Raw genomic sequence first — 18,250 nt, 5'->3', positions numbered from 1 at the left:
CTCCATCCATCCATCCAGGCTTACCCATTCCACGTTTTCTTAATTCTCGCTAATGAATTTTGCGAAAGATTTTCCTTCTATGGAATGCGAGGTGAAGATGATGATGGTGATTATGATGATGATGATAATGGTGAATGGTGATGATGACAATGACGTCATTGATGATGGTGGTGATGTTAAAATGCTCAATAATGAGGGCAATGAAGATTGATGACATATAAAAAACAAGAACAAACCCACGAACAAACAGCTATCTTAGTCATTTTTCTATGGAAAGCCTTAAACTACGAGAAAGAAGCGGCGACGGCGATTTACCACACATTTATTGTTCTTTGTTATTTCTCGCCTGTCATTGGGGCAATGATTGCTGACGGCTGGTTGGGGAAATATAGGTTGGTTGGTCAGTTCATTCAGTGATTGGTTGGCTGGTTGGATCGTTGATTGATTGATCGGTTGGTTGGTTGATTGTTTAAATGACATGATTGATTAGTTGAACGATCAGTTTATTGATTAGCCAAAAAATTAAATGAAAATTGTTATACTGCAAAGTGCAAACACGATTCAAAGTGCTCGCTGTTCTTGGCTCACTCTATGTTTTTACATTCATTTTTACATCATCATCAACAACAACAACATCATCATCAACCACAACAACATCAACATCACCAACAACAACAACATCGTCATCATCATCATCATCAACAACAACAACATCATCATCATCAGCCACAACAACATCAACATCACCAACAACAACAACATCGTCATCATCATCATCATCAACAACAACAACATCATCATCATCAACAACAACAACATCATCATCATCAGCCACAACAACATCAACATCACCAACAACAACAACATCGTCATCATCATCAACAACAACAACATCGTCATCATCATCAACAACAACAACATCGTCATCATCATCAACAACAACAACATCATCATCATCATCAACAACAACAACAACATCATCATCATCAGCCACAACAAACAGCTGTTTAACGTACGAATCGATATTCATATTTTTGCTAACATTTCATTGTTTAATGATGATGATGGTAGTGATGATGATAATACAAAATCATCATCATCATCAGTACCATCTTGTACGTCTCCATCTTCTACGCTCTGGGAAACATCGTAATGACATTATCGGCTTTCCCCATTAACGGCCATTACACCAAGTTATTTAATTAACTTAATTTATGCTTATTAGCTTCAATTTATGCAAATTAGCGATTAATATTAAATCATGCAATATAAATACTACATTTGTAATGAAATATCTTGTTGATTGAAAGGCCTGTGATGTGTGGGAGTGTAATTTTACAAAATTCATAATATATTTCCATCCACCCGTCCGTCTCTCTCTTTCTTTCGCAATTAGAACATTTCATCGTCTTACTTATAATATAACATTTCAAAAATTCCGTTTCTACTTTCAATTTTTATTATCATCGTTGTTTCATTTTGTAAGAAAACAAGGTAGGACAGACATTGTGTCTGTAAATCGGGGAGTTTAATAAAAATGGGTTGAAAGATATCGTCAGGTTGTGTGTTGAACGTCCGATGAACTTTTAGATTTTTATTTCACACCGAATGTTTGCCGTCATCTGTGACAATTTTTAAAAAATAAATCTTTAATTTCTTCATCTTCAATAGAATCATCCCATTTTCATTTTTTAATTTGTACAAGTTCATTCTCAATTGATGCAAATCTACGCGAAACAGCTGGCTGGCCTTCGTGGCCTTGGTGGTCATTGGCTTCGGAACTGGTGGAATAAAACCGTGCGTCTCGTCATTCGGCGGTGACCAATTCACAGATAACCAGGTTGCAAATTAATAAATTTATTATATTCAAGTAAATATTATAATAATTATGACGTCATAATTATTTTATAAGTATATTTATCCAATAACTTTATAAATAAATAAAATATATGAAGGTTAGAGAAAAAGAATCATTCTTTTCCTTGTTCTACCTCTCAATCAACATCGGCAGTTTGATATCAACCATCCTCATACCGTATATCAGAGGTCGGTGTCGGTATTTGTATCCTTATGTCTGTTTGTTTCAGAGGTCCATGTCGGTATTTGTATGCTTAAGTCTGTTTGAACACTGTGCAGCAATATCTCCACCGCTTGTTGCATTAGGACTTGCATTCTATTTGAACTGCACGCCGATTACTACTGAATCTGACCGGCGTTTGCTAAAGTATTAATACACAAAATGTACACAAAAAAAGAAAAATACACACACCACACAGGCAACGTATATTGCTTTGAAGACAGTTGCTACTCATTATGTTTCGGTATTCCCGCTATTCTCATGATATCTGCTGTCGGTAAGTTGGCGACGACGATGACAATCAAATTGACCTATTTATTAACCAACCTTGACCTTATCATTATTCAAATGACCTTGACCTTCCAGTGGTGTTCAGTTTCGGCACAAAGCGATACACGAGGCACCCGGCCGGAGAGAGCATTCTGATGAAGTTTGCCGGTTGCATCGTGGTTAGTTGTGATGATGATGATATCACCAACATCATCATCATCATCGTCGCCACCAACATCATCATCATCATCACCACCGACATCATCATCACCACCAACATCATCATCATGATTCAGAAAGCCCTGGGTCAGAAATGTTGCTGTGGTTTGAAGAGGGGCAGCAAAAATGATGATGATATTGTGAAGAAGAACCATTGGTTGGACTATGCTGCTCCTGATTATGATGTTGGTGGTGATGGTGATGATGATGCTGGTGGCGACGATTTTATTGAACTGTTAGAAATCTTCGAAGTACAGATTGATACTGACTTCAAGGAAGATATTTTTTATACAAACATAAAAAAATTACAGCGGCCATGACTTCACAGAAATGTGAGTGAAAAGATTTCATAACATTTGAACGAGCCATCATTTTCTGTCAGCAAATCTCAAAAAACTGCCCCATCTATTCTGGAAAACAGTTTTTCTATTAAAAATGGTTTTCCAACAAATGATCGAGAAACACTTGAAATGTCGATAAACAGTCAAACATATTGACACACATACACACACACACATACACACACGCACACACAGCAATCCTTCATAAATGATGTCAAAGACGTGGTGAAAGTAGCCTGGCTCTTCATTCCATTGCCAGTCTTCTGGGCATTGTTCGATCAGCAGGTTATGATGACGATGATGATGATGATTATTCATTTCAAATTATCATTTACAACTGCCTAGGGCTCCAAATGGACACTTCAGGCCCAACAGATGAATGGAGAGATGGTAAAAATTAATAAATAAAGGAATGAATAAATGAATAATTTTAATACTTTTTTAAAATATTAAACATATCTCAACTTCTTCAGAGCGGATTTGTTGTCTTGCCAGACATGATAAGTGTGAGTATTTTCATGTATTCATTCATTTCAAATATAATATTCTCATGATTATTATTATTATTATTGCTTGGATTATTATTATTATAAGTAGTAGTAATAATAATAGCACAAAAGGTAGTAGCATTTACTAAAATATGATTTGAAGTTTCTGAACCCCAGTCTGGTTGTGATGGTTGTGCCATTGTTGGAGTACCTGGTCTATCCGTGCTTCGAGAAAATGCGTATTCCTCTCAGGTATCTACTTGTTATTTATTATAAATACATATTTCGTTGAATTAAATCGAAGTTATCGAACCCTCATGTTTCTTCTTCAAGTTTTCCAACTTTCTTAACAACTTCTCACGTTCGTTTCCTAGTCGTGAGGCAAATTTCGATGCCGGTCATTTTTCATAAAATAATCTATTTTCCAAAGTTTTGAGATCAATCGGCCTGGATGAATGCAAATATCAATTGAATTTGTCGCCAACATACGAACAGACCCTTGCAGAAAATGTCGCTTGGGATGTTTCTCGCCGCGGTTGCCTTCCTCATGACTGGCTTCTTACAGATCGCCATCAACGTAGGTTGCTTTTTCTCGCAATGATTTTGTTTGACAAGTTGATAAATGAATGAGTAGATAAGAAATGAATAGCTACATGAATAAATACATTCATTAATTGAGTAACTATTTGTTAATCAATAAGTTTTTTTCTCCAATGACATTTTCTAAAATGGTTCTAAAATATTTTTCATTTAAATTGCTCACTAAGTTCTTAATCGAAAATTATCTAATCATTTGTTAATTGTATTTTTATTTAGACCGACCAACCAGTGGCACTATCTGCGAACGAAACAAAGTATCAGATCGTCAACACCAGCCCTCGAAGTATCAACGTCTCCGCCACCTACATTGGCTACTACAAAAGCAGCAGCAGTAGCAGCAGCAGTAGTAACGGAAGTAGCAGCACAATCTTTTTTGTTCCACCGTTGAATGTTAGTATCGGTTGTCTGATCTGACAATTGAATTGAAAAATATTTATTTACGAACGTTCTCCTACTTACACATATTCACATCACACTTACATGCATGCACACATGTAAACAGACACACACACACACAAACACAAGGAACTAGCAACGAACGAACTGAGATATACATACGCACCATCCGGCCATTATAGATTCACCGTCAACTGGATCGATGGGAGTTTGAGTAAAAGTAGTTTAGCTGACAATGAAACGATGAATGGGAATAATCACAACAATATTAACAAAGAACTGATGACTGTGACGGATTTTTACTTTGAGGAATTGACAGCCTATCAGATTTTCGTCACGTCTGATATGGAAGTTGTATCGGTTTGTTGAGGCAGTTTCATGATTTTTATTAGAGTGACTAATAGTTTTTGTATTCTGGTACAATAATATTAACCATAAATATAAATATTATCATAATAATTACTGTTGATATTAAATTATGAACGATAAATATCAACCAGATTGTCCAGCCACGAACGTATTTAACAGAGAAGGGCGAATCAACTGCGAGGTATTTTTGGAGTATCGATAAGTTTTTTATTCGGATATAACTTTGACTGTGGGTGCAATTGAAAATTGTTTTCTACAACTCAGTACAAACTCTGATATTTTTACAACTAATACAAAATACACAAGTCAGCGATGCACTGATGAATGAAATGCGACACAAAAATACAAAATTATTCAATGATCAGACATGTGAAACTCTGAAATCAATCTAATACAAATTTGAATACGTTTTCTATCTTATACAAAACACACGCAAGGTACTTAAATACAGGATAGATATTTAATGCAATACAAAAACGAACATCAGGATATTCAATGGTCTGAACTACGAAACTCGGGTAGAACTACTCACCACAGCCGGCCAGGAAAGTGAACCACGTGACTTCGGTTGGGTTGGTGTCGGGCAGGTATCCAAGTTTCAAAACCTCATCTACGCCGAGTTTGTAATTATGATGATGATTGCGATAGTGATGATGATGATGATTGTGATATCCTTTTTAGGAGAAACAATGAAGTAGATTTTATACAAAAATATTCATCGATAGATTGTGAAAAAAGGCTTTCGAACGTTTGAAAAAGTTAACGATTGTAGAGAAAAATGAAGCAGTTGTACATGATTTGACGATGAAATTGAAATCAGTCGAACATCCAGCCAATCGATAGTGAACTAAAAATAATTCAAACAGTTTCAAAGCCACGTTCACAAACGAACTGAACAAAACAACAGAACTCGAGAGCGTCATCAAATCAAAGAACGGGCCTCTCTACATTCTAGTGCTCGCTAACAATGATAAAAATGAGGTTCCTTCATTGGTTGACTACGTTTCTAATTGGTTGATTGGTTGGTTAGTTGACTGATTGAAAATTGACTCATTTGAATATTATTGAGAAGTATTGAAAAGAATGATGACGTGACGTGATGACGATATTATTCAAAAACAACCGACCAATTACATAACAACAAACACATCCCTGAAAATTCAGACCCACCTAACTCAGATCACGGAGATTCCGGCCTGGTCGATAAATATCTTCATGCAAGCCCCACAGTATGTCGTTATAACCGTCGGTGAGTGCCTCTTTTCAGTTACGGGGCTCTCCTTCACCTACACACAGGTCAAACATTTAATTGTCAAATATTTAATTAGGTCACACATTATTTGAGTCAATTTTAATCAGAAGCTGAAATTAAAGAAACAGCGAAACCTAAACTAACCAATTATTGACGTTGCATTGTGGCCAATATTTGACCAACCAATCACGTTGTAACATGAATGACTCTTCAACCAATCACATGCAGGCACCAGGGTTGTTAATTTCGAGGTCACGCCGATATTTAGTAACGGCTTCGGTATCGGTATTACTTTCGTGTCGAGTATCGATTTAGGCTGGCGGTCCTATCTAAAATGGCAAGCGGCGTCGGTACCAGCAGTAGCTTTTATAGAGCCGGTATTGGCATCGACGATAGAATTTTTGAGCATTTTAACGTAAGAACCCGCCCACAGGCACCGGCTTCGATGAAATCGATTCTGACCTCCATCTGGCTCTTAACAGTTGGAGTGGGCAACGTCATCATCATCATCGTGCAAGGTGCTTCTGGAATGATCAGTCAGGTGATGAGGATGATGGCGGTGGTGATGACGATAAATTTAGCATCTCCATCTTTTACATCAAAAAGGTCTTGGAGTTTTTCTTGTTCTCCTGTTTGATGCTGGTGACGACGATCATCTTCATCATCATGAGTTACTCATACGTCTACGTAACTAACAAACAGCAAACAACAAATGTTCCTAATAGTGTCGATGAAAACACGAACAGCACTGCTGATGATGTTGAAGATGATAGGATGAAAAAAATTAGCCTCGATGCAAAAAATGGCGACGTTGGCAAGTTCAAAGGTTACGGAGCTACTGAACTTTAGGCGTTCTTGAAACCTTTTTATACTTTTGTTTCATATTTGTTTATTTTATCGGATTTTTCATCAATGAAAATGGTTTATATTACCAATATTAATATTGTGCGCGATTCATACTTTCGATGCTTTCATTGGTTCAATACTATCTGTCGTAATGCAACATACTTTCCTTCAAATGCCTGATCTTAACTCGAGTGCAAGCAATTTATAAACGTTTGAGATGAAATAACGCAAAGATGAATAATTAAAATAAGTAAATTATTAGTTTAATAAGTTAGAAAGAATGGCCCACCGAACAAAACATGTAACCAAACAAAAAATACCTTGATTAGAGGAATTAAATTTTCATTAGTCTATTTATTCATCTTTTACTCGTTCATTCATTTATCTTCTGAATGATAGTGTTAAATACCCATGGATATAAATATATGCATCCAGAACGATTGCTTCCATTCTACGATTCCTGTTATATTTTCAGCTAGCGTTCGTACTTTATTTGATAGTTACGATAATATTTTCATCCAAAAATGTTATTTTTTGGAATTATTTAAATACATACCTTGTATTCATATATCCAATTTTAAAATGAACCAGTTGCTGCAAAAGAAAATGTTGGTCCGTACCATCCATTAATTAAACTTCACGGGATCGAACAAATTGTAAGAGATAAATTTTAAAATTTTAAAAACTATTAAAATGAACCGGCGATGAAATATTCCAACACGTACGGTGTCTACATGCTGTGTAAAATACACACAGTTTGTACCAAAATGGATTTAATTTCATATTATATATACCCTTGAGTAAAAGTCGCTTTATAACGATAGAATCCTTTATTGCAATAATTTTATCAGTTTTTATCTTTCTCTCTCTCGCTCAACCTCTCTAAACTTCTTCTAATATAATAATCAGATGTTTAGCGCCTATAGTTTTGAATGTAACATGACAAGTCAAATTTCCACGACTTTCGCTCTTAAACCACCTGGTTAGTAAATTGAAACAACGTCGTTAACAACACTGTTTTAAAGTTTTGTCGGTATGTGTACAAGATGGATGGATGGATAACATAAAAACAAAAAAAATTATGACTTGAAAGACAAATTCATAACCATCACTCATCATATTCCCCAACATCAACAGCACCATCATCATACTTCTCGCTATGCTATACAGTCATTTCATCATAATGATGACCAGCATCACAAAACATTCCACCTCCTCTCAAAGGCACCACACAGCTTGGCACACGTTAGAGCAGCCGACAGAGGATAACTGCTAAGAGATATTGTCTTCTCTACATAATCAACATCAATCTGTTTTAATTTAATTATATTAAACCATATTATTATTTATTTGAATAATTTTATTATCCTAATTATTATTATTTAACAAATTAATAAAATATACCATAAAAACAATGAATAACACACACAAAATGATTTTAAGCAGGCATTGTCCCATTCCAAAAACCATAGTATCCACACAGACATACAATTAAAATAAAACTACATCAATATCACATTATAAAATATTACTGTAAAAAACATCAATAAAAACAACAAAGACAGTTTTGAAACTCGTACGCAATCGATACTTAATGAAGGAAATATAGAAACTACAACCTTATGAGAACATAATGAAATATTAAAATTTAAAAAATTATTTACTGATCCTCTAGAGATAGCCCCAACCACAAAAACAATCGGAGCATCATCATCATCATTGTTAGTCGTTGATGTCATAACCGACGTTGGATCTTGTACGACTTCAGCAGAGAACGACGTTCCTATCTTCATACAACCATTCGGGAAGTGGTCAGTAATGGGGTTTTTTATAACCTTAAATAATTTTTTTAAATTATATTATTAAAAAACATATTTAATCTAAATAATGAACCATAATAATATAGAAAGCAATTAAAAATTAAAATTGTTGGGATGACTACATTCCAGCAGATAAATAATTAAAAAAGCAGAAAGACTTTACTTTCAAAAGCTTCACATTCCCATCGAGAGCGTGGATACTGAACTTCTGAAGTAACTGAACTGAAGGTTATTAAAAAATTTGAGCAAATTATTATAAAAGATAATAATTTTTATAACCTGAAAATCTATTCAGAATAATAATTCAATAAAGATAATAATTCAATAAAAAATGAAATAAAATAATAACAAAATAATGAATAATTGAAACAAAGAGTAAGAATAATTTAAAAAGACAAACCCATAAGGCCACAGAAACGATCAAAAGTTCTCGGAATCCTAGTCTGAGGATTGATTTCGATGAGAATATTTTTTTCGGTTCGGATGAAGACTTGCAACAGGCCAGCTCGATTCAGTGGGCTGTCCATCAGCATCAACAGACACTAACAAATGAAAATATATAACAAACAATAATTAGTACATAAAAAAAATTATGAAAAAAAAGAAATGCACATGATGATTGTGGAAATATAAATAATTATGTAGTATTCCCTTAATGATGTTGTATAAGGATATAATTGTAATAAAATGAAATAAGATGAAAAGAGTTTACTTGGTGTGTTATATCTGGACGACACGTTGAAATATCTCGCTTGAACTTTTTTGCTATCCCCTTATGACGATCACAATTCAACAGTTGATATTCCTTCCCTACCTTAGATAATCAAAATTAATTTGCTTATATATCAAATTTAATTAAGATAATTGAGATTGACAAAAAGGTTAAAAATAAATTCATTTAGGTTTCATCATCTAGAGAAGCATCACTTTTAAAAAAGATTATTCAAGAAATATAATAAATAATATAATATTATTATAATATACATAAACAAACATATAAAGATAAACATTACATTACAGTAGATAGCTGAACCAAATTAACATCATTTAATGAAAGTATTATATTTAATTCAATTATTTGATAAATAACAAATTATTCAGATTATTGACTATTATTAATAATAGTAATAGTTAATTAAATTTTAGTATTTTATTATCAGTAGTTAGGATCATTAATTAGTTAGAACTTGTTAGGAAAAGGAAAATTATTTTTTAATGAAATTTTAAGAATCAGTAAACAAGAGAGAACGAAAAACTTTTAGGTTTAATAAAAAATTAAGTAAATTATAATTATTAAAAAACCAACTTTCACACTTTCCAGTGAGGCTCTTTCAAGCACTACAATCAAACGCTTTTCCAACTTTATCGCCGGTCTTTTACGTGGCGGTTCATAGAAATCTTCCATTTTTAATTAAATGTATTTAAATATATTCAAAATAATGAATATAATCAAATTTTTTTAAATTTTTAATAACGATCGAGCGATATTACATACACGTCCCCCTCGATTGACTAATTTGCCAGGAACAAAGAAACTAAAATTTGAGATCTCAAACTCTCAGCATAGTTCGCTAGTATATCAATGTCTTATTGAAGAAAGTAATTGAGCTATAGAGCGTTTTCAACGATAATTGAAGAAAGACATAGAGATAGATAGATTATGAAGAACACTATTGAGATTAGATGGAGAAAAGAAGTATAAATATAAGAATCATCAGCATATATTTGACTAATGAAAAAAAATTAATAATACGAGGTAGTTCAGAAGTTTAGAGTATAGATAGATGAGGGCAAAGGATAGAACCCTGAGGTACCCTAAAAGTGAGACTAGAAGAGTAGGAAGTAGAATTATTAAGAACAACAGAAAAAAAACGATTACAGAGATAGGAAGAAAACTAAGATAGACAAGAATCAATAATATTAAAAGATCTAGCAGCCTCAAGAGAGTAGTATCAAAGTATCAAAGGCAGAGGAAAAGCCAAGAGCTAGAAGAAGAGTAAGATTACTATTGTCACTAGAGCGAACGACTAATATTTGATTGAATCAAATTACTATTTTTTAGTTTACAACAGTTTCATTAAATTTTCATGATGAACTTGGATAATTCTACTTTCAATAAATTGAACAATTTCCAGAAAATTCTAGTAAGGAAAATTGTAAAGACAAACTTTAAATTGATTAATGCCAACAATTCGATAAAATTCATATAAAAGCAGTTTCATTAACGTTTGTACACGTTTCTAACACGAAGTACCTAAAGAGTATCATCTATAAGGTTTGTGCCTTGCTATCTGTTTGTTTGTATAGCATGTGTGTTGGTATGTGTGTTGGTTTGTTTGTCTGGTTGTCTGCATGTTTGGTTGTCTGTTTGTCTTTCTGCCATCATCATCATCTTGGTTTGTTTGCTACTAAGGCTGTAGGTAGGTTAGTTAATCGAATTTTTTTTTCATATATACAATACTATGAGATCAATCAATCAATCAATCAATCAATCAATCAATCAATCAATCAATCAATCAATCAATCAATCAATCAATCAATCAATCAATCAATCAATCAATCAATCAATCAATCAATCAATCAATCAATCAATCAATCAATCAATCAATCAATCAATCAATCAATCAATCAATCAATCAATCAATCAATCAATCAATCAATCAATCAATCAATCAATCAATCAATCAATCAATCAATCAATCAATCAATCAATCAATCAATCAATCAATCAATCAATCAATCAATCAATCAATCCATCAATCAATCAATCAATCAATCAATCAATCAATCAATCAATCAATCAATCAATCAATCAATCAATCAACCAACCAATCAATCAATCAATCAATCATGTTTGAAACATGTTTGTTTTTTGTATTGTGTGCGTAATGCGTGTGTGCGCGCAATTAATTTTTTTCTATACTTTAATTTTAATTCGAGCCATGGCTAGGCTATGTTCAATTAACTCAGATCTCACCTTCCTGTTCAACTGACACAATCCTTAGCTTACCTATTGGTTGTTAACACTGCTCATTTTACACTTTATATTTGTGGTTTTATGTTACAAAAGTAGGAATAATTAAGAGGAATGGACAAATTACGACAATATAATAGCAAGTGCATGCATGCATGTGTGTGTGTGTGTTTGTATATATATATATATATATATATATATATATATATATATATATATATATAAAATTGTTGATATATAATAAAAAGTTTAAATTTTTCTGAGAGAATTCAAAATAATTTGAGACTACACCATAACAAAATTGTACAATTTGAATGTGTATATACAACATTACAAATGTTTTATAAATTCGTATATATATATATCTATCTATTTCTTTATTTAGTTCTGCCTGCGTATGATATTTAGTCAAATTTATTTGATAGGAATTGCATACAACCTTTATACCGGCTGATTAACTACCATGCAGTAAAATAATTACTGTTAACATGACGTCATTTCCTCCAACGATTTCGCAACGAATTATCCATCCTATTTAATAAATTTTATTTGATGTTTTTTAATTAGTCAGGTCACAATCATCATCATCGTCGATATCGCAATGAAATCAAATTGAGAATTTTTTAAATTTTTGTAAAAAATATCTTTATTCATTTTATGATACTACTTTGTTTGATACATATAATTAGAATATTAATATACAAAGTTAAAATTTTAATTTTTTTTAAATTGTTATTCAATGTGGTAATTAATTACTTTTATTCGGTATAAATTTAAAAAAATAAAATCGTCATTACCGAAAATAATTAAAAGTTAAAAAATTGAGATTCTTTGCAGATCCCTGCTTCAACCCATAAGAAAGTGTTGTATATTGGTAAATAGGCCTCCTCTTGGTCTGCCCCATTTAATTAGAATAATTAATAGTAACAATAATAATAATTTGGTTTGCCCATTCCAGAAGTAATCCAAGTCATTAAAATAACATAGCTCTAACAGCTCTATTGAAACTTAAATTTTTTTTTAGTTGCACTAAAACATTTAGGTAGCGTTTCTATAGCAACCGTGTTATAAATAAAATTATGATCTGTTGTCTGCCGATGAGTTTATTTCTAATCAGAAATATTTGATTCAATTGAAAATTTTATAATAATTTATTTTAAAAAAAGTTGAAAATGTACAAAATCGACGTTCCGATCGATTACAAAGAATCGGCGGCCATCGAACGACGTCGACAGCAGGAAGAAGAGAGGAAAGCTAGAATCTTCAATGCTCGAGTTAGGCAGATAGGTGTCGATGAAGAGGTACTCAGCCAGCAAATCAGGGACAAGAAGCAAATGCAGGACGCGGAAAAGAGAAGGCAGCAGGCGTTTGGTTAGTTGTTTTATTTAGGCGGGGTGACTCTGAAAAGAGTCATTTGTTTGGTCCTTATTTTAGTTTAGATTGGATTTCTTTGAACTGGTATACCTGGTACCTGGCCTTGGTTGATAAGTTATGAAGATTAATTAGAATTTAGAAGTAATATTATTTTACTGTAGCAGAAAATATTTGTTTGCATTTAAGATTTAACTTATCTCTATATTAATTAATTTTTAAATTTTTTTACTCTGAAAATAGCAACTAAAAATTCAATTTATCAAACATCAAACAGATGCAGAAGCTGTGAGAAACGACAAAATAGCCCAGTTGATGGACAGACGATTGGAGGAAGATAAAAGAAGAATGAATTTTGCACTGAACGAGTTTCGTCTGCAGCATCAAACAGCTGAATGTAGAAGGGAGTTTGATCTCTATGATCCACAGGCCCTGAAGAAAGATCAGCCAGCCCGAGTTAGTGACGATGGTAGCAAGTATGGACCTTCCTGTGCTCAGATGTTCATGGGGGAAGATCTCAATGGAGAGGTGGTCTTTCTTCTCTTTCATTCATTTGTATCAATTTCAAATTCTCTCACTGTTTGGTTACACAACTGCCATAACAGAGAACGCACGCGAACACACACATACACACGCAGTTACGTAGAAAACAAAACACACACACTTGCACACGCAGTTACGTAGAAAACAGCAGATCGAACAATTGCGTCACTGGACCGAACAGCAAGCTAGAGAGAGGAAACAATCAGAGGAGAACCAACGACTTGCCGACAAATTGTACGAGTTGAAAATGATCGAGATGGACCAGCGTGCAGTTGAACTCGGGAAGGCTGAAGAAGAATGCAGAAAAGCTATCAATAAGGCTACCAAGAACTATAATGATGCCTTGGTATGTTATAACAATTACTACTGCTCGTATCATTATGATTGTTGTGTCATTATCATAGCTCATTGCCGCATTATATGTAGTAGTTGCTCGTTTCGTGCGCTGGCCAGAACGCCCTACTCCTACGTCTTTAAGCAAGCTTCCTGAAAAAGTCCTCCGAACCATAAAAATATCCAAATTTCATAAAAATGTCATTATTTAATAATAATTATGTGGATTGAAATTAATATTGAAGAGACCTGAGCTTTTATAGGAGATTGTTTATCGGCAGGAAAAAATTCATTCGAGTACCAAATATAATTGGATGGATAAATTTTATTTTGAAGCGTTAATTCAAGTAGACATTGATTTGTTGACAAGTTTTGTTCATTCAAGTGATAATTATAACTTCTACTTGTGCAGTTTAGTCATGTTTTACTCACGCTGTGTGTAGTTTGGTCGCCCCATTTTGCTCGCCGGTTTTTCAATTTCAATTTCTGTAGTACCATTTCAAAACCTCCAAACAGCTGCGAGAACAATTATTAAAGAAAGAGAATGAGAGAAGGAGGGAGGAGGAAGATAAAAGGGCGGAGCTTTCTAATAATATCTACGGGGATTTCCTGACGGAGAACCCGTTGGTGGCCGTCAGTGCCTTCGGAGGACACCGCGTCGTTCCTGATAGATGGAAAGGTATGTGAAAGATGGATGGATGAATGGATGGATGAATGGATGGACGGATAGAAAAATTAAAAATTTAAATCGTTTTTTAATACGTGGATTTACTTTTTTGTTAGATAAGATTAAAAGGCATAAGTTGAATAAATGAGTGAACATTTTTTTTACTTTTAATTATTATTATTATTATAGTAATTTTATAAAATGTTATTACTATTTTATAGCGCAATATTATAAACATTTGCAGGTATGACGCCAGAACAAGTGGCAGATATCAAAAGATTACAGGAACTTCAAATTTTGGAGGCTAAAGTAAGATGGATGGATGAATGCATGTATGGATGAAAAGATAAGTGCATAAATTGACAACCAATTGAATGAATGCCATTATGCTGGTTGGCAGCGTCGCAGAGATGAAGAGAGAAGGACGCAGGAGGAAGAGGATCGTCAGCGCCTCAACCAATCAAAAGTGGCCACATTGATGGAGAGAGATGTGGAGAGGAAGAGGAAGGAGATGATGAAAATGTTGGCGGATGAGAATTTGAAACTGGCCAGGGAGCAGCGGTCCATGCAGCAGTACCTCAATAAGGTCAGTCCCAACCTCAGTCATCTACTAGTATTGTTATTATTATAATAATGTTAATAATAAAAAATAATAATTAATATTTTTTTAATAAATGGAATTATGCACAGGATCTGTACACAAATGAACCAACCGCAGAGTTCTTTAAACAATTCAATACGTCTACAAGATGATGATGGTGGTGGTGGTGATGGTAACGATGATGATGATGTTGATGATTTTAACTTGCAATGCTTTCCTTTAAAATTATTTTAAGACGTTCGTTTTTTTATTTCAAAGTTAATTTTTTCTACATTGGGGATTTCATTTTGATCCCACTTCCTACTGCTGAATGTACAACAACACTGCTGATGTTTGCCCATTCATCCATCTATCTTTATATTTATTCATTTATTTAAGTATATGTATATAACATATATATATATATATATATATATATATATATATATATATATATATATATTTATATTTATATATACAATTACATGCACTAGAAGTATATAAAAACTACTTTGTGATGAATTATCTTGTTATTTTGCTACAATAAACTTTCTTCTGTGAAGATGTGTGTGCGTGCGTGTGTATGTATGTGTGTGTGTGTGTTTTGGTTATAAATTATAACCTATTTCATTTTTAACTCACAATTTTGTAGCATTTTAATATTATTGTTCTCACACAAGAAATATCTGTGCCTCTTTGCTTGGCATGTTTCACCAAACACAAAAATTTGCCTCGTTTTGTTAATCGTTTCGTCTGTCTGTCTGTTTGTTTGTTTCTGTATTTGTATGTTCACTCGCTGGTGTTGATGATGATGATGATGCAGATGATGATGATGGTGATGGCGCAATATACTTAGCAGTACGTCTGCATGTGACAATTATTGAGTCGTGTCTTTATGCAGGCAATTTGAAGAGCATCACGTGACCATGATGACGATGATGCAGATGATGAAAATAGTGATCGAGATTTAGATGATTACAATGGCGGTGATAATTTATCATGAAAATCCATTCCTTAAAAAATTATATTTTACTCTCTCTCATACACTCTCTCCCTCTCTCTCTCTCTCTCTCTCTCTATATATATATATATATATATATATATATATATATATGTATTTATATATGTATGTATATATATATACATGTATGTATGTAGTATATATATTGAATTGAATGTAAGTACGTACATACGTATTTCTTCTGTTGGGTGCATGTAGAATTGCTCTACAAATTAAATGTTGTCTGCATACTGTTGCGTTTCATTGCGTTTGCTCGAGTTCTCTTGGTGAATAATATTATTAATAATTATAATTATTATTATTAAAATTATAAATATTATTATGGCGTGCTACCATTTAGATGTCTAGAAATGAGGTTTACATAAATTCAAAAATAAAATAGACAATCGTGAAGTATATATTTGGTTGTAATAAGAATAATAATAATAAGCAATAATGTTACTAATGTAATTGTGGTACAGATGATGGTGGGGGTGAGTTTATTTGAAAATTTCAGCCAACCAAAACTCACGAAATTTTTCAACGGGCAATAAAATGAAAGTGTTTAATTGCATCATATGCTTCGTCGTGATCTCGTCGTCATCACCATCGTCGTCATCATCATCCTCAATGTTTTCATCATCATCATCATCAAGCTCCGATTTCAAAAAGTGTTGGCCAATAAGAATAGGTTTGTTGTTAGATTGATTGGTGGTGAGTAGGATAGTGATGATGATAGTGATGCTGATAGTGATGATGATGATGGTGATGATGATAATGATGCCAGCAAGAGAGATGAATGGTAAATGGAGAAGCTAATAATCGATGAATGTTCGTGTGCGTGAATTTTATCGTCGTCGTCATCGTCATCATCATCGTCGTCGTCGTCCTCACCATCTTGTCATTCATTGTTCCATCGGTTGTGAGATGATTGTGTGTGGCGGAGGCCTTGGGCTAGCTCACTCTTTCAGTTTCAACAGGCATACGTACCTACCTACCTACACACACAAACACACATACATACATACACACACATATACACACGTACATACGTACACACATATACACGTACTTTTTTTCTGTAATCATCTGTTGATATTTTTATATCTGTTTGTTTGTATATTTTTCGTTTCTTCATTCACACGTTCGTTCATTCAATAGTAATTTGAAGGCTAAATTTCTTATTCTCTTAATTTTTTCATTATCGCTAACATCATCATCATCGTCATCATCATCATCCTTCTTACAAACAGACATTTCAACGTCTTGTTGAGCAAACAGAGTTGGATGGTTGAATAAATTCTCAAGAAAAACCGTACAAACAAACAAGCGCACACACGTGCATGCGTTCGTACACGCATGCACTTACACGCACACACTTAAACGTCGTACACACGCATAGGTGGTACACACAGACACACAGGAAGTACTTACACACATGCACGCATGCATTATACTTTCGTATGTGCAATGATTATAATTACACAGAGAAAAACGATAAAATATTTTTTGTGAACAATAAAAATTAAGAAATTATTTCAACAGCATCAAAGAGGTAATTACGAGACAAAATGTTATCGGAGAGAATTAATTAACAAGCTTTGATTGAGTGCAGATGATGTTGTTGCTGTTGATGATTGTATTGTGGCTACTACTGCGGCTGCTGCTGATAACGGTGGCGACGGTGATGATAGTGATGCAAAATGCGATGGTGCATGCCTTTCTTCAGCTGAAGGCATCAATTCTATTCAATTTAGAACGTACAATCATATTAGAAGTGATAAAGTAAGTTGAATAAATTAAATAACCGGCAGTGGCTCATGGTGGTCCGTGGTGGCTCATGGTGGTTTGTGGTGGCTCATGGTGGTTTATAAGCCGCATTTTGAGTTGCGAATACGGGGTTAAAATACAAAGACATCTTCCCGTTATTCGCATGCCAGAATTCTTCTGAATGCCGCCTCTTCTTGGAAAGTTAAATTCAAGTGCATCTGAGACTGACAGTGCTGTCAAAATGCTCAACATATTTAAACACTCTGCAAATATTTAGCAAATTCAGTATTTAAATACCAAAAACTACTAGCAAATACTGTTTACAAGTATTTAA

The 18,250-nt window shown here is 33.6% G+C and overlaps 3 protein-coding genes across 3 annotated transcripts; 2 read left to right on the top strand and 1 right to left on the bottom strand.

Moving 5' to 3' along the window:
* Window positions 1–21: 21 nt before the first annotated feature.
* Window positions 22–6,861, top strand: HELRODRAFT_90377 (hypothetical protein; the record flags this gene model as incomplete). Its single annotated transcript, XM_009032441.1, has 19 exons — window positions 22–91; window positions 251–392; window positions 1,107–1,193; window positions 1,741–1,840; window positions 1,956–2,046; window positions 2,277–2,354; window positions 2,444–2,526; window positions 2,644–2,751; window positions 3,103–3,192; window positions 3,253–3,297; window positions 3,381–3,413; window positions 3,559–3,647; window positions 3,891–3,972; window positions 4,212–4,398; window positions 4,528–4,751; window positions 5,676–5,762; window positions 5,940–6,056; window positions 6,446–6,553; window positions 6,619–6,861. Coding segments are annotated over 19 exons (2,064 nt in total), but the record flags the coding sequence as incomplete, so codon positions are not given.
* Window positions 6,862–8,054: 1,193 nt separating this feature from the next.
* HELRODRAFT_90376 (hypothetical protein) lies at window positions 8,055–10,083 on the bottom strand (the record flags this gene model as incomplete). The annotated part of the gene is made up of 6 exons (XM_009032440.1): window positions 8,055–8,168; window positions 8,523–8,693; window positions 8,842–8,900; window positions 9,079–9,220; window positions 9,391–9,492; window positions 9,985–10,083. 6 exons carry the CDS (start codon window positions 10,081–10,083, stop codon window positions 8,055–8,057), a joined length of 687 nt encoding a protein of 228 aa, XP_009030688.1.
* A 2,741-nt stretch (window positions 10,084–12,824) lies between these two features.
* Window positions 12,825–15,319, top strand: HELRODRAFT_90340 (hypothetical protein; the record flags this gene model as incomplete). The annotated part of the gene is made up of 7 exons (XM_009032432.1): window positions 12,825–13,023; window positions 13,301–13,551; window positions 13,700–13,912; window positions 14,416–14,578; window positions 14,811–14,875; window positions 14,967–15,152; window positions 15,257–15,319. The coding sequence occupies 7 exons, from the start codon at window positions 12,825–12,827 to the stop codon at window positions 15,317–15,319; spliced, it is 1,140 nt and encodes a 379-aa protein (XP_009030680.1).
* Window positions 15,320–18,250: the final 2,931 nt, after the last annotated feature.

Source organism: Helobdella robusta (assembly GCF_000326865.2).
Source record: "Helobdella robusta unplaced genomic scaffold HELROscaffold_81, whole genome shotgun sequence".
Classification (NCBI taxonomy): domain Eukaryota; kingdom Metazoa; phylum Annelida; class Clitellata; order Rhynchobdellida; family Glossiphoniidae; genus Helobdella; species Helobdella robusta.
Note: the sequence above shows the minus strand (reverse complement) of the source record. Positions and strands in the feature narration are given on the sequence as shown.